Source organism: Sebastes umbrosus, chromosome 3 (genome assembly GCF_015220745.1).
Source record: "Sebastes umbrosus isolate fSebUmb1 chromosome 3, fSebUmb1.pri, whole genome shotgun sequence".
In the NCBI taxonomy this organism is placed as follows: Eukaryota; Metazoa; Chordata; class Actinopteri; order Perciformes; family Sebastidae; genus Sebastes; species Sebastes umbrosus.
This window is the reverse complement of record NC_051271.1, coordinates 26,135,864-26,160,753: the sequence shown is the minus strand read 5'-3', so window position 1 is coordinate 26,160,753 and position 24,890 is coordinate 26,135,864. Positions and strand designations below refer to the sequence as shown.

The window sequence follows — 24,890 nt, the reverse complement described above, 5'->3', positions numbered from 1 at the left end:
GGGCACATAAAATCATACTAATAAATAACACAGAGGAGAAACTATAGCTAAATTATTAAAAGAGTGATGTGTAGGAAGAGTCAGCTGAGATAATAGGCCTTGATGAACAGGTTGAAGCAAGTTGAAGCATAAACTAGAAAGTACCTCAAATTAAGTACAAGTACCTCAAATTTGTACTACTTGAGTAAATGTACTTAGTTACATTCCACAGATATTTTACCATTGTTCAGGGCCTGTGTGTGTGTTGATATTCATGTTGTTTTCAGAGGTCAGACACCAGAGAGGGAGGGAGGATGAGCCAGATTGACAGCTCCACCCAGCCTATGACACCACCGCATTACGTCAGCACCAGCTCATTATAGATTTAAAAATTTAAATATTATTCGTTGAACTATGAAGATGATGATTTTATTAATAAAAAAAAGTAATTTATATGAATGTATCTGAAAACTTTTCATGGACCCCCTGGCAGAGGGCCAGAGACTCCACTTTGGGAATCACTGATTTAATTTGTAAGATTGCATACTATTTATTAAACTGATCATGTGTTTTACATGTTAAATCTTGACCTGAAAAGTAACTAGTATCTACAGCTGTAGAGTAGAAGTATAATGGAAATACTCAACAGTACTTGAGTAAATGTACTTAGTTACATTCCACAGATATTTTACCATTGTTCAGGGCCTGTGTGTGTGTTGATATTCATGTTGTTTTCAGAGGTCAGACACCAGAGAGGGAGGGAGGATGAGCCAGATTGACAGCTCCACCCAGCCTATGACACCACCGCATGACGTCATCACCAGCTCAGCCAATCAGGTTGCTCGGTGGGCGGGTACATAGTCCAAATTTTACGCGGCGCGCAACGGGCCGAAACACCGAGAATGAATATCACCGGTCTCAACCGGTTCCAACCGGTCCGGGGTTGGAAGCATGAGCTTAGAGGAAGAGCACACTGGCACGCATTAAAACAACCTCTGCTTCTCCAACAACAGTTGTGTGCGAATAGAGCCAGAAATAAACAGCAGACTCTTTGTTAACTTGGTGATTATGACCCGGAGTACCGCTCTGAAGTGCTGTTAGCTTAGCTCAACATTAGCCCAGCAGACTGAGAACCAGCATTCACTTCTCCATTAGCACGCTAACTCTAGCATTAGCATTAGCATGGTGGGAGTCGGCTGTTAATAAAGAAAGAGATGTTTCAGACTGGCAAGAAGACAAAGAGACAATAAGACTCTGGTAAATCTGCGGGAAAGCTCTTTAACACCAAGAATAGATAAGTATCCAACATATAACGGTGTTTTTATAGTAGCTAGCATTAGCATTTAGCTAACATTAAGCTAACAGTAGCATTGTTGCTATCGAAGGTTAGGAGCAGTCTGAGCGATGAGATAGCGTTAGCTCGGTCTGGATCGCTTTCAGAGGATTATTACTCCGGTCTTCAACTGACTACAAGTCTCATCTGTTCACCCAGTACTTTGTTTTCAAGGAGCAGGACAGAACACACCAGGTAAGTTACAGTAACCTGATGTTAACTCACCCAGCGTGGGGCTAACTAACTGTTAGCATCCGTCAGGTTCAACAGTACTGTGTTTGTGTGTTTGTGTAGGGGGGGATAACTAACTAACTAGAGGTCACACACACACACATAAACAATGACAGAGAGAGTATTGCAGTCTGGCACCTCCACACATTTTAATTCAGTAGTGGTGAAACAGGTCTATCAGTGTGGTTGTGGTGAATGCTGGTGATAGTTATCTAGTTATCCGGGTGAGGGCGCTGTTTACATCTCTTTACACCTTAATGATTTGTTTCAATGGGGTGTCATAATTGGACCACGAGGGCAGACTGAAGCTGCAGGCTGACTGACTTTCACTTGACACATTTTGGCTGAACAAGAATAACTCGTTTCTGATTAAGGTGCTACTACAGTTATATAATAATGCACACAGTGCACTTTCATAGACTAAGCTACTGGAGTTACCCTGCACTATATTCATTTTTAACAGTCTCTTCTGCACTAAAATCACTTTTTTAATAGTCGTGTATCACAGCTGTTACCCTGCACTATATTCATTTTTAACAGTCTCTTCTGCACTATATCCACTTTTTTAATAGTCGTGTATCACAGTTGTTACCCTGCACTATATTCACTTCTTTAATAGTCCTGTATCACAGTTGTTACCCTGCACTATATTCAGTTTTAACAGTTTTCTTCATCTCCTTGTATTTTTATATCTGGTATATTTTGTTGTACTTTGCACTAGTAACTTTTTTACTGTCTTTTTACCAACATGTTTTGCACTATGGAACTGTGATGCTGGAAACTTGAATTTCCCTCGGGATTAATAAAGTTACTATCTATCTATCCTTCTAAGCAGGAGACGAAGACTTTACCATGATTTTAATACCTACATTCACCTTTCTGTTTTTGGCTCAGCTTTTTAAATATGAATGTATGCATTAAATGCAGTGGTGGAATAAGTATTGAGATTTTTACTCATGTAGAAGTAGTAATACCATAGTATAAAAATACTCGGATTACAAGTTAAAGTACTGCATATAAACATTGGACTCAGTATTAGCATCAAAAAGTATCAAAAGTAAAAGTACACCTATAGTCTTAGTTTTATGAGAGAACAACACAAGAGAAATGCATTAGAAATATATATATATATATATATATATATATATATATATATATATATATATATATAAGATAAGATATTACTTTATTAGTCCCACAGTGGGGACATTTGCAGTGTACAGCAGCAAAGGGGATAGTGCAAAAAACAAGATGCATCAGCTAACACAGTAAAAAAAGAGCTAAACAAAGTGCAACAAAATATGAACCATTTAAATAGAAGGAAATACAAAAAAGGAGCAATATATACAGTATTGACAATAAACAGACTATTAACAAAATTACACAAGTGGAAAATTATATTGCACAGTATTAAACATGTATGAAACATTTACAGATTCTAAGAGTTCTAATCTATGAACTATTATAGATTTAAAAATTTAAATATTATTCATTGAACTATGAAGATAATGATTTTATTAATAAAAAAAGTAATTTGTATGAATGTATCTGAAAACTTTTCATGGACCTTCTGGCAGAGTGTCAGAGACTCCACTTTGGGAATCACTGGTTTAATTTGTAAGATTGCATACTATTTATTAAACTGATCATGTGTTTTACATGTTAAATCTTGACCTGAAAAGTAACTAGTATCTACAGCTGTAGAGTAGAAGTATAATGGAAATACTCAACAGTACTTGAGTAAATGTACTTAGTTACATTCCACCGCTGATTAAATGTCATGTTTGAATTCCCTAGTTTACAATACAATATTTGAATTAATATTAAAATATGTAATTTCGAGTTATTTATTGTCATATGCACAACAATTAAGAGGAACAGTTGACAAATGAAAATCTTAGATCTGACTCCCTCCAATAATGCTAATTAGATATGCATAAAAAGAAAATTCTGCAAGTAAAAAATGAGAATCTAAGACATCAAATAACGCAGAAGCTAAAATGTAGGGATACATATAAAACAAAGTAATATATTTGTGGTAACAGTAATTTCAAAATGAATTATAAACTGTAATGTAAACAGGAATGTAGTAAATATGCATAATGACAATAAATATATATACAGAGATGTAAACAGTAAGTAAAAATATATAGAGGTAAAGTGACAACATAAAGGTAAAGTAATGTAGTACTAATGTAGTTCTCCTCCTACTGTAATTTCTTACCTGTAGGTGTGTAAACTATTTTGTGTATGTTTCAGTCATACTTTTGTGATTATTACCAGGTGCTGCTGTGATTGAAGTTCAAATAAATATATAAATAATTTTCCTCCCCTCAGAAGCTCTATGCCAGCAGAAATGACGATGTTGGCGGATCACCCAGCCAGACAGCTGCTGGACTTCAGTCAGAAACTGGACATCAACCTGTTAGACAATGTTGTCAACTCCATGTACCACGACATTGGCTCCCAGGTGAGGACCAGCTCCTTTCCACTGTGGGCTTCCACTTTCAAGTGTCTGGATGGGATTCACATGTAGTCAGTGCAAAACTGTGCCATTTGATTATAAACAAGCCCTTCATGGGTTAAGTGTATATTTGTTCAGTAACAAAAATGAAGACTTAACTTAACCATGCAGCTATTAGGGGAGGTCAGGTCAGATATGGTGTTTTAACGTAGGGAAATATAAGTTAAATTGATCTTAAAACCTAAAGATTCACGTTTGCTTTGTTGCTCACTTTTAGCAACGAGTGGCCCAGGAAGTTCTCACCAACCTGAAGGACCACCCAGACGCATGGACGAGGGTCGATACCATCCTGGAGTTCTCCCAGAACATGAAAACTAAAGTACGTACCTGACGCTTACTGATGTTGTAGCAGAGAAAAGCTATCAACTAATACCAGCTGCTTGTTGACACCACAGTCTCAGGGCGAATTTAATAATGTGAGCTGATGTTTATCAGTTTATCCACATCAGGCCGAGGCTTTCAGGGCAGTGAGGTTTGAGCATTACCTCTGCTTTAGCTACGCTGTATTTATTGGATTTTCTCCAGCAAACGGAAGCTTATGCGGTGTTTTAAATCTGTGGTTATCTGTAATATTATGTCCATTTTTGCTTTATGGCATTTGTTGTTGTGATATTATCAGTGGTCAGTACTGTCAAAAGGTTGGTTTCTGTTGGAAGTTTTTGAGTTTGGAGCTTGGTGTCGCTGTTATCTTTATTTGTTCAGTTATATAGTCAAAAAACAGACTATTGATGGTGCACACAGTTCTGTTTACTATTGAGTATCTCCATGCACAAACATGTTTGCATATGTTTTTCGGTGTGTGTGGTTCATGCCAATAATCTGTGGGTCATAATACATGTTCATGTACAGCACCACCGGGGAGACTGAAGTTGTGTCTGAAATCATTCACTCCTCCGTACTCACTATCCAGGGAGTTCTATAAAGTGAACTCATCGGCAAAATGAAAAAACACATTCGGACACTACTTAGGTCATTTTCTCTGCGCCTTTAATTATGTCATTGCTGTCGCATAATTAAAATGTGCCAGATCGATGTCTACTGGTAGACCATCCATAATAAATACTGACATGTATTTTGTGTGTAATAAATACATATGTAAGCTATTTTGTTGAGTTATCTCTTGGCAAAACGCTCTGAGTGAATTTAAGTTCCACTTGGTAAGCAGTGATGCAGCGTATATGTCTAGGGCTTTTATTGTTAAAGGTAAGAATTAACGGCCGTTGTGAATGTGGGGGCAATAAGTGTATTTTCCCAAATCAATAAATACAAAGTACTCTGTGGCCGTTTGTGTTGTGATGCGCTGCTCTGCTCACATTAAATATATTATTTTCGCGCCACATCTCATGGATTTGTCTCAATTGCGCTGCTCTCTTTCTTCTCGTCCATCTGCCATTTTTCCTTCAGCGCAATGCATGATGGTATATAGTGCTCGGTTAGTGACCATCGTTGTCCACTATTTTTCACGATACATTGTGGGATACTTTGAGTCCACTTTATAGGGTATAATAATTCTCACTATACATTCGGACAGCACTACTATACTATACTCACTATATAGTCCACTATATATTGAGTAGTGAGTGATTTCAGACACAGCCAAATGCTATATTTTGGTTATAACCTTGTTTGTTGTTAATTAGCTCTTGACGTAAAGAATATGTCTCTAATACGTCACACTTTTTTTTTCTCAGTATTATGCGCTGCAGATTCTGGAGACAGTCATCAAAACACGCTGGAAGATTCTCCCCAGAAATCAGTGTGAAGGTCAGTTTATTGATTAGATAAACAGATTAGAAAGAGGGTTTCTGTCTGTCTCTATGCATTTTCCATTAAAAACTCTTGGATATATTTTCAGGCATCAAGAAGTATGTTGTTGGGTTGATCATCAAGACTTCTTCTGATCCTGCAAACATGGAGGTGAGGTTACATTACAGATACGGCACTTTGTAAATGAACTGTGGTTCTCGATTCTGATGTCACTGTTTTTGTGTTTATTTGCAGAAAGAGGGAGTTTACATTTCAAAACTCAATATGATCCTCGTACAGGTAAATAATTATTTTATTATTTAATACAACATGGTACAAGAACGATTACTGACATGATGTGATGAGGCTGGTTGTGAAACAGAGCTCTTCCTCTCTGGACTGGTTTAGATCTTGAAGCAGGAATGGCCCAAACACTGGCCCACCTTCATCAGCGACATCGTGGGCGCAAGTCGGACCAGCGAGAGCCTTTGTCAGAACAACATGATCATCCTCAAACTGCTCAGCGAGGAGGTTTTTGACTTCTCCAGTGGCCAGATGACCCAAGTGAAAGCCAAGCACCTCAAAGACAGGTGACTGATGAAAGATTATGCACTGTGACTTGTGTGAAGTTTAAGAGTTTTTGGTACAGTTTGGTTGTCTGTTCTGTCCTCCAAAAACCTGTTTTTTCTCTTTGTACCAGCTTTTTGTGTATTCTTCAGATCACTTTCCTGGTTAACATCCATTCAGTTGAAGTACTTTGGATGGGTGTGTGCCCTTTTCCAAAGCTTTTAGCAGCTTTGGGCAGATTTTATTAATATTGTACATTTTGTTAGCTCACACTACATTTTTGAATCACCCTCTCCGTTTCATTTGATTGCCACCCCGTTAATGCAGTTTTGTTAATGTGCAGGTAAACTGTTTTGACTGCAGTGAAAATGTTGTTTTTGAAAGGCGAAACACCAACAAATCCGGATTGAAGCAGAATATTTCGTTAGATAAAAACATGTTGTGAATTTTGGAAATGATTACGTCAATCTTTTACGATACGATACACTTTATTGTCCCCTTGTTTTGGACTCAGTACCTCCACAGCAGCATCAGTAAATGGAACAAACAACAATCCACATGTAAACACAGAAACACAACCAATGTAAACCACAAACAACATACTGTATATTGCACATTACTCATATTGCACAAGATCTATATAAAAACAGAATAAATAAAAGATAAAAATAAGAATACCATGAGGGTTGCACAACCCTCAGCCTCAAGAAACATTATTTAAAATTTAAAATTTTGATCGTGGTGGGCACAAACGAGTTCGACGAGTGGACGATGTAAGATGGGCCCGACAATACTCTCTGCGCTTGCCTAAGAACAGACTGCTCATTTATTGACTGGAGGGAGGGGTTGTCAGTCCTCCCCATAACCTTCATAGCAGTCTGTGATTTCAACTGCATAGAGAGGTTGCCGTATCATGCCGACATCCCATACCTGAGGATGCTCTCCAACACAGCCTGGTAAAATAAAAACATGATGTTATGATCCACCCCATACACCCTGAGTCTGCGTAAAAAATACATTCTTTGCTGTAAACGAGAACACAAATTATCAACATGGCCTTTCCAGCTGAACAGGTTATCTAGGTGTAAACCAAGATACCTGTAGGAGCTAACCTGGTTGATCTTAACCTTATGGATGACTACTGGAGTATGATCCCTCGCTGACCTCAGGTCCAGCACCATTTCCTTAGCTTTAATAGCGTATTTTTTCAATACATTTTGACTTTTGGACTTTAGAACGCTCTGTAGCTATTGGAAATGTTTGTACCGTGATTGTAACGTCACTGATAATCTCTATTCTTTGTTTTTCAGCATGTGCAACGAGTTCTCCCAAATATTTCAGCTGTGCCAGTTTGTGATGGTAAGACGAGGCTGACCCCAGACCAAACAGTTCTCCGAATCTGATTTTTTTAATAAATCCACAATCTATTCTGATATGCACCTTCTTTTTCTTTTTCTGTGTAGGAAAACTCCCAGAACGCCCCGCTGGTCCACGCCACGCTGGAGACTCTCCTCCGCTTCCTGAATTGGATTCCTTTAGGTTACATCTTCGAGACCAAGCTCATCAGCACTCTGGTCTACAAGGTAAACCATCTAATATTCATCCAGGAAATCAAAACTTTAGATGAAGCGTGAATCAGAGTAAATATAAATTTGTCTTTGTTTGGCTCACAAATAAGTAGAAACACACAGTACACATAATAGTGAAAACTAAATATATGAACAAAACTGTAGAATCAGCGATTTTTCACATTAAACTCGTGAAATTACAGTTGAGTTCCACCAAAGCACACTAGGTGATTGCTGGAAAGAGTAACGACCACGGTTTAGGTGAGTTTTATTTTGTTTCTGTCCAGTTTGAATGAAGTGTTTAAGATGCTCCGCTACGTAAAGCTGATCTTAACATAAACAAAAATACACATGGATGATGGCGCAAGCTGAACGGAGAGGGGGGCGGAGGTCTGTGCTCTCCGAGTGCCATTCTAGTTTAGTCTGTTATTTGTCACACATTTGCCTGTGAACTACACAATCCTGACCGACTGTCACAGTTTTGTTGGCAGCCTGCAAGCTGTAGACACTGAATTATAAAGCTGCCATTTTTCATAGAGAAATGGTGAATACTGACTTACAATACAGATACTGGACAGTTAACCTGGCCATTCAGCGCTGACCTGACTTGTTTTATTCTTGTGTTTCAGTTCTTGAACGTGCCCATGTTTCGCAATGTGACACTGAAATGTTTGACGGAGATCGCCGGAGTGAGCGTCAACCAGTACGAGGAGCAGTTTGTCAACCTGTTTACCCTCACCATGTGCCAGCTCAAACAGGTACACGCACACACACACACACACACACACACACACACACACACACACACACACAAACACACACACAATCATTTTGAGTGGTGCTCAAGTTAATTCCACTCAGTTTGATTACACACAAGCACGCTTACATGTGCCCACTCTGTTATTACACACACAAGCACACACTTTGTGCAAACCTCCTCAGTTTCCTACCTCACACAAACACACATACAGTACATAAAGTCTGCAGGCAGCACAAACTCTCAGACTTGCTTTCAGCCTGTTGTTGCACACACAAACAAACACACTACAGTAGAAGCTGCAGGGGGAATTTCCCCCAAAAAGAAGCATGACTGGAAGTCTTTGTAGTAGTCTAAGTAGTTTGTCTTGTTCAGAGAATCATTGAGCTTCCTTGGGCAGCGCTGAGGGAAAGTGACACACTTCAGCTTACTTAATATAAACCCAATCAGCTGACGCAAGTGTAGTTGCCTTCACCCCTGACACACCTACAGAGAGTATGCTTTTACAGACTGCCTGAGGCTAAAAAGATGATGGGCAACATAAAGAAATACTCTCTAGGAGTCGGTAATATTGACTAATGTATTTCTGAATGAAGAATATTTCAGCACACGTAAGTTTGATCAGGCTGACATTTATTTATGTAGTACTTCTTAAAGTAAGAGTGCTCTACAGGAGGAAGTGACAAATGGGGAATATAAGAAAAGACAATGAGACAGAGTTTACAAATGCACAATATAAAGTGATAATATCAAGAAAAACAAGATGCTTCTTACAAATTTGAGCTGATTTGGCTCCTCTGAGACTCTCTTCAGTGTACTATTACTTCTGTTGTAGCCCAGTTTCATATTACAGATCAGGCTTCAATAGGCACAAATTGTTTAAATATGACTCATCAAACATTTGAACGATCTTGAAGTCTTGAATTTCATAACGGATCACCTGTCTTTTTGGAAACGAATCATAATCTTCTCTCCAAATGGTCTCACTGTATTTACAGCATGCACACTCTCTCTCTCTCTCTCTCTCTCTCTCTCTCTCTCTCTCTCTCTCTCTCTCTCTCTCTCTCTCTCTCTCTCTCTCTCACACACACACATACACCTCACCAGGTGGATGTAAACAGCTCCACCTGCCTGCAGCTGCTGTCATTGTGACAGAGGTGTTGAAAATAACTGTGATAAATTGTATTTATAAAATTAAATATTGATACCATGTTAATAATACACATTTTAATATCATGTAAATAATCCAGTGCCCCTTATATCATTTCATATATACAGTTATGGTTACAGACTCTCTCTCCACCTCCCTACACTGTTAATTTGAGTGTAATTAATTTTCCAAAAAAGACACAACGCACTGATATCTGATTCTGATATCAGTGAGTCTGATATCTATTCATCATTTTGAATTTGTATTCCTTTGCTGAAATGGTTCAGATCTTGAGTATGAAAGTTAATTCTTGACTTTGAAAACTGTATTTGGACAAAGATCTTAACTCACATGTTACTTACCAGCTTTTTCCTAAAGCCTTTATGGTCTTCCTCGTCAGATAGTGTTTGCGTGGTTGCTTTGTTAGTTTTAGATGAAATGGTTTTCTTGGGTGGTCTCATGGTTCAGTGGTTGAAGACTAAGCCCATTTACAGTCAATGCAACATCATCAAACTAAACACACTGTGGATGCAATTATGGCAAAACAAGTGAAATAAAATAAAATTTGAGTATAAATAAATAAAGCTTTGTTTGGTCGTCTGGTCAGATGCTGCCTTTGAACACTAACATCAGAGTGGCCTACGCCAACGGGAAGGACGACGAGCAGAACTTCATCCAGAACCTCAGCCTGTTCCTCTGCACCTTCCTCAAAGAACACGGCCAGCTCATCGAGAAGAGACCCAGCCTGCGAGAGTCGCTCATGGAGGTAAGAGGACAGACATTACATTTTTCATTATAGAAAGAACTGCTTTCACTGTTCAGTTTGCGTTTTTGTCTGGAGGAGTAAACAAACCTACAACGCTCAGCTGGTGGCTCATTGTCATTTCCACCTCTGCTTTAGGGTTGTTGAAAAGAAACCTCCCCCTGACTCATTTTCCTGCCTCTGTCTTCCCTCGCCTGAGTTGTCCTGATTACACCTTTGCAATGACATACATTTGGGACCGATTACAGTGGGAAGGTCCACCTTTCCTGTGGTTGTTTGTCCAAGTACTTACTTAGAGATAATTGTTTCAGGGGGAGATTTTGAGGACAGAAGGAGTTTTATTCTAGAAAAGCCTGTTCAGTTAGTATTTTGCTGTAGTTTAACAGAGAGATCTAATACAGTGGAAACTTCTTACAGTGTTCACGTCATCAAATTGATCGCTATAAGTGGATGATTATTGTAACCAATTTATTTATTTTTTATTTCTAATGCAGATTATGATGTAATTAACATTTGTATATTTTTGTTAGAGATGTCACAATACCAGAAATTTTGTAGTTGATATCATTATCAGTGAAATTACACGATTCTCGGGGCGCCCCGGTAGCTCACCTGGTAGAGAGGGCGCCCTATGTACCAAGGCTGAGTCCTTACCGTAGTGGCCCGGGGTTCTAAACCGACCTGCGGCCTTTTGCTGCATGTCACCCCCTCTCTCTCCCCCTTTCACAACTATCACTGTCACTGTTGAATAAAGGCAAAAATGCCAAAAAGTAATCTTAAAAAAAAAAGAAATTCCACGGTTCTCGATACTACCTCGATACCACGGTAAAAAACAAAAGTAACTATTGTACTATTATCTGTTTTATCTATTTTATATTGCTTTGAACATCTCCTTCAAACAACTGCACTTATTCAAGTTTCTTGCCAAAAACTACATTTTACAAGGTTATATTTGAACACATCATGATAACGTTGGAATTTACCTTCGCCTAATACAGTTTTACTGAATTGAGCCTGAACGCATCATAATGTAAATTAATGGCAGCGCCTGTTAACTAGCTTCTGCCAATTTCAACACAGATTTGTTGTTCACAATGTAGCATTATCAGGGAAAAAATAGTTTGCGTCCCCTGGACGCGTCAATAGTGAGTTTACTGCGTCCCAAAACGCAAACGGGTTACCGCAAGGTAAAGTATCAAGGTAGTAAAATAAAAAATAAAATACTGTGTGTACATAGAATTACCAAAGTTTTAGAAATGTTTCCATGTATGACCTGTAGGAAATAACTCAAAATCAACACTGTAAGCGGACTACTTGATTACTATAAGCAAATTATTTAAAAACAGCATTTGTATAGGAATGATTCAGTTCCAAGCTTTATGATTCATATATCAAGCGGTTTCCACTGTAATTCCAGATGTAGTCAAGTGGCAAAAATAAAAACATAAGGACACCACGGATGTGCCAGAAGACTCAAGTGTTCAATGTTAAATATATAAGACATTTTCAGAATCAGCTTTATTGACCCAGTATGTGTGCACAATGCACATACAAGGAAATTGTTGTTGTTTTTTTTGCATTGCTCTCAATGAACAAACATCGGGGATTTTACAATGTCATTCCTCTCTGTAACAGATGAAGAAGTAATTTGCTTTTACTTGTAGCATACAGTATAACTGACTTATGTGACCTCACCACACTGTGCCCCCGCCCTCAGGCCCTGCACTTCATGCTGCTGGTGTCGGAGGTGGAAGAGACGGAGATCTTTAAGATCTGTCTGGAGTACTGGAACCACCTGGCAGCAGAGCTCTACAGGGAGAGCCCTTTCTCCACCTCCAGCACCCCGCTGCTTTCTGACGTTCCACCACGCAGACACCTCTACCTGCCAGTACTTTCCCAGGTAGGCCTACCACCCAACACACACGATGACCGAACAGAAAACTTTTACCCCCTATAGACTGATTTATGACACAAATGTGAACTAATGATCCTTCTGATTAATCTGCAGATTATTTTTTAGTCAAACAATTTAGCGACGTACATGAAACCTTTCTTGGCGGAGGTCTGCGCTCTCCGAGTGCACTTCTAGTTTCATATGATGTCAGTATCTTCACTGTAGTTTTAAAACTCAGCCCGCTACAACCTAAAGTTGCATTAAAGAAATTAGTGGAGTTAAAACCAATTTGCGTTAACTTTGACAGCCTTAAAATGTAGCCATAGAAATAAATGCCCGTCACTTTAACACTGTACTTAAACATGCTTCATATTAGGAAGATTGGTCAGTTGGCTGTCGCAGACTCTCACATCCAACTTATTTCTCCTCTTTCTCTTGTTGAAGGTGCGTTTGTTGATGGTGAGCCGCATGGCCAAACCAGAGGAGGTGCTGGTGGTGGAGAACGACCAGGGCGAGGTGGTCAGGGAGTTCATGAAGGACACAGACGCCATTAACCTTTACAAGAACATGAGGGAGACTCTCGGTAAGATAATACACCTCTGTAGTGATAAATACGTTGTTCTGTTTCAGATACATAAATTAAGAAATACCAGCTTTTCTTTATTTAAATGTGAGGTTGAAGAGTGCCTCTGTTAGTTTCCCAGGTAGATTTATTTTTGGACAGTCTACTCATTATTGTCATTGGTAGTCCAGTTTGTTTAGTTCTATATTAACTCATACATGTCTTGTACACTGAATTTGTTTGTGTTCCTGATAGAGGGCTGTTTATTGTAAATTACATAACTGAGTCAGGAAATCTGGCAAAGTTGTGATAATAAACCCATTTAAATTGGCTGGTTTAGTCCTGTATTTATCAGATTGGTGTGTTCGGTCTCTCAGTTTTTGTTTTCCCTGAGAGTAACACCTACTGTTGGATCAGCATTGCCCCACACTGCTATCACTGAGTCAGATGGAGGAATTAGCATTTTTTTACAGTGTTTTTTAATGGCAACCAAGAAAATTGGAAAACACAGAAAAAGTAACCTGACATGCTGAGTTATTGACTTATCCATCTCTCTCTCTGTGTCTGCAGTGTATCTGACCCATCTGGACTACGCCGACACTGAACGAATAATGACAGAGAAGCTCCACAACCAGGTGAACGGCACCGAGTGGTCGTGGAGGAACTTGAACATGCTCTGCTGGGCCATTGGCTCCATCAGCGGGGCGATGCACGAGGAAGATGAGAAGAGGTTCCTGGTCACCGTCATCAAGGTGGGACATACAGACGATATATCGGCATTACAGGGATAGTTAGGATTCTTTGAAGTGGGGTTGTATGAGGTACTTATCAATAGTCAGTGTATTACCTACAGTAGATGGCGGTCGGCATGCCCCCAGTTTGGAGAAACAGACAGGAGTACCAGCATGGGAGCAAAGCAATGTACTGCTGTGGACGGGGGCAGCAGCAAAACATATTTTAGACGCCTAAAAAAAAATCAATATCCGTGTATATTTATATGCTATATTTAGAATATTTTCATCGCTTTACCTCACCGCCAGACAGCCCTTTCTAATGGGGAACTGAAGACGTTATCTATACTCTCTTCAAAGCCACCAGACTCCTTTGACAAAAACAGGAATTTTACCTCGCAGAACACGGGAATTGCTGGTCTACCGCTGTATTATGTCTGTATTATTGTGTGACTATGGTGTTTTAAAGGGTTAGTTCAAATTCACCAAAGTTCAGTTATGATGTAACTGTGACCGACGTTAACGGATTGTGTGTTTGTTGTGTACTCAGGACCTGCTTGGCTTGTGTGAGCAGAAAAGAGGGAAGGACAACAAGGCCATCATAGCGTCCAACATCATGTACATTGTGGGCCAGTATCCTCGCTTCCTCCGAGCCCACTGGAAGTTCCTCAAGACTGTTGTCAACAAGCTGTTTGAGTTCATGCACGGTGAGAAAAGAAGAAATTCTCCACACAGATCAGTTACAATCCTTTTGCATCAATATTTGAGTCAGAAATCCACTGCTATTTGAAGTCTGAAATGCATCTTTATTGAAAAGTTTTAATTATTAAATCTAAATCTGGCTTCACATTTTGATGTGTGATTCTGATGTTTAGAGCCAAAAATAAAGACCTGAAGATTTAGAATAGGTATGTCCTTAAGCCCTGATCAGACACTGCGTTGAAGCAACATGGGGCGGCTTTTTATGATTGTTTTCAAAGAGAATGTAGCGTTTTTTGCACTGCTTTTGAGTTGCTGAGCACCTTGCGTTTTTACAGGAGCCTCAAGTTGAAAATGATTCAACGTCATTAGCATTTTTTGTTATTGTGGTGAGTTTTGCCGGATACCGGGAGCTACGCTATATGACTTTACCAATCATAGTTACCATTAACTGGAAGCAAATTAGTGCGGTACTAGATGTTTCGGGTAAATTGTTTTCATTAATTTAAACTGTACTATTAACTATTAGGTAGCGTACAGTTCCTAGTTTGTGTTAAGCTAACGTCAGCACTCATTCGGTGGTTGCCTAGCAACAATTTTTTTTTTTTAAAACGCAACATACTGCAAAAAACACTGTCTGATTGGGCAACAAAAAGGTAGTGCGGTGCGCCTTGCATTTTTCCACCTGCAAAACGCACTCTGTCTCATCAGGTCCTTAAAGTACCACTGTTACTTGAGTTGTGATTTAACGCTTATCATGATTCTATGTGGTTCACCTTCTTCGTCTTCACACAGAGACTCACGACGGTGTGCAGGACATGGCGTGTGACACCTTCATCAAGATCGCCCAGAAGTGCCGGCGTCATTTTGTCCAGGTTCAGGTGGGCGAGGTGATGCCCTTCATCGACGAGATCCTCAACAACATCAACACCATCATCTGTGACCTGCAGCCACAGCAGGTCAGTCTTGTCTCTGGACTTCCTGTCACCATTGGCACAATTTAGAGTTTTAGTTGTTGCTGTTTTTTTCAAATGCCATTATTTGTAAGACTTTTTTCTGATGACAAATGTTACATTTTGCAATAAAATGTTTCTATGATGGTGTGAATCATATAAACTCTGCTCCTCGTCTCTGCAGGTCCATACGTTTTATGAGGCCGTTGGCTACATGATTGGAGCTCAGACAGATCAGGCAGTACAGGAGCTTCTGATAGAGAAGTACATGCTGCTGCCTAACCAGGTGTGGGACAGCATCATCCAGCAGGCCACCAAGGTGAGGACAGCAAGAGGATTATAATCCACCGATGTCTCCTAAATGCCCTCAAATTTGATGCCGCTTGTAGCCCACTTTTGTTGAGAATTGCCTCTTATGCTAAATTGTGTACTCTCTTCTGCAGAACGTTGACATCCTGAAGGACGCAGAGACGGTGCGTCAGCTGGGCAGCATCCTAAAGACAAATGTCAGAGCCTGTAAAGCTGTCGGCCATCCCTTCGTTGTCCAGCTGGGACGAATCTACCTGGACATGCTCAACGTATACAAGTGTCTGAGTGAAAACATCTCCTCGGCTGTCCAGACCAATGGTTAGTTCCTGTTTGCTCCCTGTGTGTGTGTGTGTGTGTGTAGGCCGGTAGTAAAGGCAAAATGTCAGTAATCTTTTATGAAAACCTGATTTAGGAGGCTCTTCTTGGGTCTAACGGGAGTGTAAAACAAAGCTCATGATTCACAGGAATGAAAGGAGAATGAGATTCCTGTCTCTGCTGTGACAACATAATAAAACCTGTCAAGACTCACAGCTTTTATGAGCATATTTAAGACTGGGACTCCTTCCAGCTCAATACACAGAATATATGTGGTAGAGCTGGACGAAATATTTCCTTCTACTGGAGCCATGATGAAATATCCTGACACAAAGATTTTTCTAATCATAATAATTTAGACTCACATGCCCTTATATTATTTAACATTATTCATACTTTGAGACTAAGTTTATTTAAAACATGAGAGTTGTTAAAGGTATGACATGTAACCTTTCCATATTAAAATGTCTAAAAGCGACTAGACCTATGATATATATTTTGTTGAGTTGTGTAATTACAATATTCCAGATGTCAAACCCTGAGAAATCTTTAATTTTAATCAAGATAACGGTGCGTTTCATTTGGTCGCCTGTCAATTGCATCATATCCTCTTTGCACATGAGTCAGCATTGTGGTTGTCTGTCAGAAGAAGAGTCATAAATTTACTTTTTATCAAGTTTTAAGCCACATTTTTTGCAATACGCTTTTTAGATCTTGCTCAATTTTAAACTATATATTTTAACCAGGTGAAGGATTTTAATCATCTGACATCTACATCTTAAGTTATCAAAGAAACAAGCTGAGCAAACTTTAGCGGCAGCTTGCCTTGCAGCCCCTTGGGGACATCCTGTGTCTGCCGAACAGCGTTGGAGAAACACAGATTTTTTAACTTGAAACTGCTTTATTCAGTGTTTTTTACTGGTTTTGATCACCGGGTCGGTTTGTTTTGGTGAGTAGGAGACCAAAGCACCAAACAGCAGACAGTCAGTTAGAGACATTCTGGTGAACATAGTGGGGCATTTAGCAGCTAAAGAGTTGGTTGAGAGAACAAAAGAAAGAGAGTGAATATTGGACAAAACACCACTCCAAATGAATGCTAATGTTTTGTAACAAGTCATAAATCAAGTGGCCAAAACAGAGTTATTGCCGGTTTAAATAATGTCTTTTGTCGTTCATACAGGTGAGATGGTGACCAAACAGCCTCTTATCAGGAGTATGAGGACGGTAAAGAGAGAGACACTGAAGCTGATCTCAGGCTGGGTCAGTCGCTCCAACGACCCTCAGATGGTGAGCTGGCCTTTTTTTTTTTTTTTTTTTCCACAGTTGAGTCTGTAATGGAAGAGGGTTTTTACATGTGTGTTACATTTAAATCTGTGTTTATAATGACTATTTTTAGCAGTTTAGCAGCACACAAAGCATCCTCTCTGTTCATTCAGCGTTGCTGCTGTAGCAAATGGAAAACTGGACTAATAATTTTGGAATTATGCCAAGTTGCTTCGTAAAAACTACGGCCATAATGTTTATAATTTAAAAAATAAAATTTCAGTACTATGACCTACACTGTAACCCTAACTGGGACCAAAACATGGACTTACTGGTCTTATTAACAGGTATCAACTCATACACGTGGGTTTTAACAAGGTTTTATTTAGTCTAGGGCTCTACTGAATAGTTTGAAGCTTCATTCATACCGTTAATAATGATTTTATTCATTTATAACAATAACTTTATTTATATAGCACCTTTTTAAAAAGAAAGAGTTTGCAAAGTGCTTTGACAGACAGAGCAAAGCAAAAGCAGGATACAAGGCAATATAACAACAGAAAGCCAAACAAAAACAAGACAAAACTAAGGTAAAATTTAAACACAGATAAAACAATACAATTGATAAAAACAATAAAAAAAACGTACCTATTAAATAATACAAATAAAAAGAAAAAAGCGAATAAAGAGACGTTGACATTCGAATTCTAAATCAACATACGAAAGCTGTGAATTTATTTATTTTGCATGTCTATTCAAACCCGGTATTTCCGCACAGTTGCAGATAAAGATCAGGCTACACTAATATTATTAGTATTATACTTTTTGTAGAATTAAATTGTGGTGGCTTTGAATTATTGTTTCCAAACATTTCCAATTCTTTTACACATTCACACGCATCACTGTGTGTTAAAGAATAAATCCAGAGCCTTGTGAAGTCCAAAAGTCAAGATCATATATTGAAAAAAATATAGATGTAATCATTTGCAAAATTCACAACATGTTTTTATCTAATGAAATATTCTGCTTCAATCCATATTTGTTGGCATTTAGCCTTTCAAAAACTAAATTTTCACTGCGGTCAAAAAACAGTTTGCTCTCCCGCTTGCCACACAAAAAGTGAGGAATGCACTGACGAGTTATATCCATTAAAGAAAGTAGATTTAATAAAAAGAAGACTAATTTAATTTGATTAATCACTTTATTCAAATTGAGGATTTTGTTTGAGGATTGGGGATGAAAATATGACGACATACATTCAAATCTTCATTTGAAAACCTCAGTTTAAGCTTTGAATGAACAAAAGGACATTTGGTAATAGTGTTGTCACGAGCCTGGAATTTCTAACTTTGATACAATACCTTGAACAGTATTGATATTTGATACCATTTTCAATACCGTGGGCAAAAATGGACACAACGTTGAGGGCCCAGAATTTTTTTTTTTTTTTTAAAGATAGATAGCAGTGTGTGAGTGTGTGTGTGTGTGTGTGTGTGTGTGTGTGTCAACTCACTGTCGGAGAGAAGAGGGAGCAGAAAGCGCAGCTGGTACCCGGTATCAATACTGCAGAAAATGAGAATTGAAACCGTTGAAAATATTCAGTATATATATATATATCGATTCTTCAATATTTTTGACAACGCTAGATCCTAATTTAGACTAAATCATGTTAAAGTGAAATTTAATTATAGTATAGATTATAGAGGTATTTGAATTTAGTAAATCGACATAATGGAGCTCTTATTTTCCACCATCTAATGAGGTCTCTTTGGGCTCCATGACGGTGCGGTCATAGAAATTAGGCTGCTGCCATTCTAAAGCTCACTTGGGAAAAACTCTGAAACTCACAGACAATATTGTCAACATGTTCATGTGCTGTGGTCCAGGTGGGAGAGAACTTTGTGCCCCCCCTGCTGGAGGCGGTGCTCATCGACTATCAGAGGAACGTCCCAGCTGCCCGCGAGCCCGAGGTCCTCAGCACCATGGCAACCATCGTCAACAAGCTGGGAGTCCACATCACGGGAGAAATCCCCAAGATCTTTGATGCCGTCTTCGAGTGCACTTTGAACATGATAAACAAGGTCTGTCTGAGTCATTTAATCATACCTGGCATCAGGTGAAATCTCTTTGAAGACTATGAACATTTTAAATTACAGTTACAAAGTTACAGACTTTGACTCCTTGTCGTTTTCCTCCTGTGCCGTCAGGACTTTGAAGAATTCCCAGAACACAGAACACATTTCTTCTACCTCCTTCAAGCCGCCACCTCCCAGTGCTTCCCAGCCTTCCTGTCCATCGCCCCGGCCCAGTTCAAACTGATCCTCGACTCCATCATCTGGGCCTTCAAGCACACGATGAGGAATGTGGCCGACACAGGTCAGTCATTGAATTCAAAACGGTCTTGGCAAGGCTAGAAAAATAGATAATGAAGTCAGCTCCATGACGGCTTTATCAGTCTAGTTCATATCTCTGTTGGTCTAATGAGCATCTCTGTCTCTCATGCAGGTCTCCAGATCCTGTACACTCTCCTGCAGAACGTGTCTGGAGAGGAAGCAGCAGCACAGAGCTTCTACCAGACATACTTCTGTGACGTCCTGCAACACATCTTCTCCGTGGTCACCGATACGTCTCACACTGCAGGTAAAGACACTGATGTGATGGCAGCGGGGACCTGTGTGGAAATTAATTGTAGACTTTTTAAAGTTCAAAATATACAATGTTCTGTTTGAATTTGTTATTTTTTTTCCGTAAATTTGTGGGAGGTTTTCTCGTAAATTTACCACTTTAATCTCAGAGAATATCTGAGGCTTCTTTTTCTCGTAAATTTACGACCTTTTCTCAGAGTATTACCCCCCTCCCTCGGCTCCGTAATTTATTAATTTATTTATTGATTTTACCATAGCCCTAATACGCCGTCATTCATATTTGCTCTCAAGTTAAAATTTGCGAATAAAGATGGGGCTACTTATTTCCCAATGTTCCTTTTGTTAAATGTAATATAGAACACATTGTCTTCTATAGTGTTAGAAGTTACTCTGTGGGGTGTTAACCGCTCTTGGGGACCCAATTTTGTGAAACATACTCAACACATAAATAATTGTTATCTGCTTGCTTCCTGTCCGCAGGGCTGACCATGCATGCCACCATCTTGGCCTACATGTTTAACCTGGTGGAGGAGGGGAAGGTCAGCGTTGCTCTGAGCGCCGCCAGTCCGGCCAACAACCAGGCGCACGTCCAGGAGTACATCGCCAACCTGCTGAAGACGGCCTTCCCCCATCTGCAAGAGTAAGTAGGCTTCAGCCTTGCCAGGGGAACCACAGTGGGATAACATGAGCTGTGTGTGTTTGCCACGTATTCTGTGCTTTTGAGAGTCTTATGCTTTGTTCCACAAAATGAATTCCACCTGTCAATATTGCACTCATATGTTTTGAGGCTGTGTTGTGCTTTTAAGATTTGCGTTATGTAATCGTAACTGTATGGTTAAAACATTGTACCATGTATTCACTGGGTCAGATTATTTCTGAATGTTGAAAATGGAACTGTAGATGGATCCACTTTTGATTGAAAGCAGCAAGTTGTCACTCCTCCTTTGGGAGTTGTTAAAAAGCATTCAGGGAAAATGACTACATGAAGTGGTAGTATATTAGATGAGTTAATTAAAAGGTCATATTTGTTACAGGACTGTTCACAGACTTGCAGCTAATTGATTGTCTTGTCTTCAGTGCCCAGGTGAAGGTGTTTGTAACGGGTCTGTTCAGCCTGAATCAGGATATCCCCGCCTTCAAGGAGCACCTGAGGGACTTCCTCGTGCAGATCAAGGTGAGTGTCCTGAAAACAGACCAGGGAGGATGTATTTAATGACAACGTAGTAGCCTCTCAGAGTCTTGCAGCAGGGGAGGCAGTCTGGTGGGATCAATCACATTACTTCTTTTACATTATTGATTAGTTGAAATCAGGCGCCAACCTCTGGGTCTGAAAAGTGAAGCCAATGCTGAAGTGCCTTAAACCTGCATTCTTTCTACCGGCCAGCAGGGGGCAGCTCCTCTGGTTGCAAAAAGAAGTCTGATTGTATAGAAGTCTATGAGAAAATGAGCCTACTTCTCACTTGATTTATTACCTCAGTAAAGTCTTCTTCAATACAGCATGATGTTCATTTAGTAAATTATGGTCCCACTTAGAGTCAAATAGACCATAAAGCAGTGTATGCTTTAGGGCGTGGCTACCTTGTGATTGACAGGGCGCTACCACGGCGTTTTCCAGTCTGGGAGTTGTCCGTGTTTTCATGAGAGGTAATACTAACATACTGGTCAGCTAAAAATGTTGTTACTTCTGGTTAATCGCAAATTTTTTAGCTGTTAACTGTACCTTAAAGAGAGATTTGTCAAGTATTTAATACTCTTATCAACATGGGAGTGGGCAAATATGCTGCTTTATGTATATAGTTATTATTGGAAATCAATTAATAACACAACACAATGACAATTATTATCCAGAAACCCTCACAGGTACTGCATTTAACATAACATATATGCTCAAATCATAACATGGCAAACTGCAGCCCAACAGGCAACAACAGCTGTCAGTTTGCTTACTTGCCCCAAACTGCATGTGATTATCATAAAGTGGGCATGTCTGTAAAGGGGAGACTCGTGGGTACCCATAGAACCCATTTTCAGGTTAAGGGACCCCTTTGAAAATGGCCATGCCAGTTTTTTCTCACCAAAATTTAACGCAAGTTGCGAGTGCAACAAGCTAGTTTGACGTGCTTGGTACCAATGAATTATTTAGGGTTTATAATTTCATATGATGCCAGTATCATCACTCTAGCTTTAAAACTGAGCCCGCTACAGCTTAAAAATCACAAGTTGTGTTAATGCGTTAAAGATATTACTGGTGTTAAATCGATTTTGCCTTAACGTGTTACTATAGCGCTAACTTCGACAGCCCTAATGATGATATGAAAACAGGCAACATCATCTCACCGGAGTCTCCTTCAAAACGTAAACATTGATTCTGGGCGTAGATCAAAATAAAGACAGATAGTATGCTTCATTTAACAAAAGGGGCAACTCTTTGTCTATGTTACACACTTATATAAGCTCAGGGACATCATTACTACTTGTTTATGATTGTAAATCAACAAAGATATTAGAGTATATGTAATCTGATTGGAAGCGTTTGAAACCTGCGTCAGGACTCAGATTATTTTAACTTCTGAGTGGAGAGACTTTGTGGAAAGTTTGAGCAGTGCAGGTCTCCCTCTGTGGGAAAATGGCAGTTTGGCCAGCTTGAATCTAACGCCGAAAGGCTGGGGTTGATCGCTGCTGAGCCTCTGCTTGTGTGGTCCTGCAGGAGTTTGCTGGCGAGGACACGACTGACCTGTTCCTGGAGGAGAGGGAGACGGCTCTACGCCAAGCCCAGGAGGAGAAACACAAGCTCCAGATGTCAGTGCCGGGCATCCTCAACCCTCACGAGCTGCCGGAGGAGATGTGCGACTGAAGCAGCAGCAGCGAACAGCGTGTACAAAACAGCTCTGAAGGGGGAAAGGGTCGAGAGAGAGCAAGGACGCTTCCTGTTGATAAATTGTTTTCTTTTCAAGTGTGTTTGTGTGGGAATGTGTGTGTGCGTGTGTGTGTGTGTTTGAAAAGAGAATGAGGGGCCAGAGGAAGGACCCCAGCACTCGGTTGTACGTCGACCAAATCAATGTCAATATGTAAATGAGAATCGTCCCCTTGACCCCCATCAACCCTGGCGCGGATTCTTTTTTTTTTTTTTTGTCTTACAAACTTATTTTATACAAAGTTTTTTTTGTGTGTAACATGCCATCTTTTGTTAATTCTTTTGCTAATTAAAGCTTTATGTTTGGCCATACGGTTCTTTTACACCTGCATGAAGCTGAAAGAATTCAAGGTTATTTTTAATCCCCTCAATTCACCTCCTCTCCTATTTGTTAATATGTAATATATAATGTGGAAACACTTGCGATGGTTAGTTGACAGATTGCTCTGGTTTCAGAAGTGCCATGTGCATGGTGCAGGACGAATGTGATGCTCAAGGGGTAGACGTGTACTTCCTTGCTTCCTTTGTTGTCTTGTTTTTGGTTTGTCAGTGTGTTTGTTTTTTTTCTTTTACTCTGGCTCTCTGATGGAGTCAGAGCTTCAGTTGGACCGCTCTGCGTTTGGATGAGAAGGAAGGCTGTGTGCATATCATCCTGTTTGTAAAGCTGTCTTAGTACTCTGAGAATATAAAGTTGGCTATTTTTACAAAAAAAAACGTGTGTGACTCTGCTTCTTCCACAAAGCCCTGAAGGTAATGGAAAAACCTGGAAAAGGCGAGGAATGTCACAGCTCGGCTTTCAGGACATGAAGGGTTATTGCATATGACATATAGTCTAAAAGGTTTTGGAAAATCTGATGTTGAGCTTGGCTGTTTATAGATATAGTTACCTTTTGGAGGAAATGGTTCTTAAACTGGGGGGCATTGTTGAGGAGTCACACTTGAACAGAGGGGAAAATGTGGAGTGAAACTAATGATGATGTTGGACACATCATCACACATTGTTGGATATTTTTAGGGCTGCAACTAACGATTATTTTCATTGCCGATTAATCTGTCGCTTATTTTCTCGAATAATCAATTAACTGTCAGGAAATGGTGAAAAATGTCTATCAGTGTTGCAAAGCCCAAGACGATGTCTTGTTTTGTCCACAACTCAAAGGTATTGCTGATTAATTTAATATATGTCAATTGATTTTTTAGTTGTTGCAGCTCTAGACATTTTAGCTTTGTCCCAGTTACACATTAGTAATAACAATAATGATGTTCTGTTCCATCAATTATTATAATGTAATGCAATTAATAATGTAATATTAGTTACGCCCGTTTGCCATGTTTATAGTTCCACCTGTGTTTTTCCTTTTATGACAAGACAAAATGTCGTCTGTATAAAAAGGTCTTATGAATCTGATTCATTTGGGAACGAGTAACATAAAATAAGTTACTTAACAAAGCGAACATGAGCACATCTGTACAGCTTTAACTGCATTTAATATTCTTTACACTGAGTCCAGTGGTATGCTGACAGACATTTTGGGATGATGTTCCAGACACTGGTCAAAAAAGGTATATTTACTTTTCTAAGAAATGCTCTGCTCTGTTAATCTAGACTGAAAGAAACGCTGTGAGTTGCCAGTTTTGACATTAAATGAGTCTGAAGTTGGTAGCTGGCCTGATGGCAAGTTTATAGCAAGTTCGGTTCCAGGGAAAGAGTTCAGTTTTCTTTAGCCTACAAACACAAACTACAGTGTGGGTCCTGAGAAAGCTAATTAGATAAATGTTTTAAAGTCACCTGTCCCTGTCGTGTAAAGGGTCTGAAATGAATGAAAGGTCTTTGGATAATGAGGGATCTAACTGTTCAGTAAATGTAGCATAATATTTATTACATTGGAGGAAATGGAACAAATATTGTAAACAAAATACTTTTTTCCTCCCTTTATAGCCTCCCAGCCCAACGCCTTTTAGAATACATGCAGTGTAAGTACACTGT

The 24,890-nt window shown here is 39.5% G+C and overlaps 1 protein-coding gene across 2 annotated transcripts; it reads left to right on the top strand.

Annotated features, from left to right (window-relative positions):
• The first annotated feature begins 917 nt into the window (after nucleotides 1–917).
• On the top strand, nucleotides 918–23,617 carry xpo1a (exportin 1 (CRM1 homolog, yeast) a). 2 transcript variants are annotated; one of them, XM_037764740.1, is made up of 25 exons: nucleotides 918–1,507; nucleotides 3,881–4,013; nucleotides 4,285–4,386; nucleotides 5,759–5,831; nucleotides 5,923–5,984; nucleotides 6,069–6,113; nucleotides 6,222–6,403; nucleotides 7,691–7,739; nucleotides 7,844–7,963; nucleotides 8,578–8,706; nucleotides 10,463–10,621; nucleotides 12,336–12,518; nucleotides 12,957–13,095; nucleotides 13,645–13,826; nucleotides 14,356–14,512; nucleotides 15,300–15,463; nucleotides 15,642–15,776; nucleotides 15,901–16,084; nucleotides 17,262–17,368; nucleotides 19,231–19,425; nucleotides 19,552–19,720; nucleotides 19,850–19,984; nucleotides 20,470–20,629; nucleotides 21,067–21,163; nucleotides 22,697–23,617. In XM_037764740.1, exons 2-25 carry the CDS (start codon nucleotides 3,888–3,890, stop codon nucleotides 22,841–22,843), a joined length of 3,201 nt encoding a protein of 1,066 aa, XP_037620668.1. In that variant the 5' UTR covers nucleotides 918–1,507; nucleotides 3,881–3,887; the 3' UTR covers nucleotides 22,844–23,617. The 2 variants fall into 2 exon arrangements, with proteins under 2 accessions (XP_037620668.1, XP_037620669.1); XM_037764741.1 differs by lacking the exons at nucleotides 918–1,507; nucleotides 3,881–4,013; nucleotides 4,285–4,386; ... (2 more) ...; nucleotides 6,069–6,113; nucleotides 6,222–6,403 and adding an exon at nucleotides 7,526–7,549.
• The last annotated feature ends 1,273 nt before the right edge of the window (nucleotides 23,618–24,890 follow it).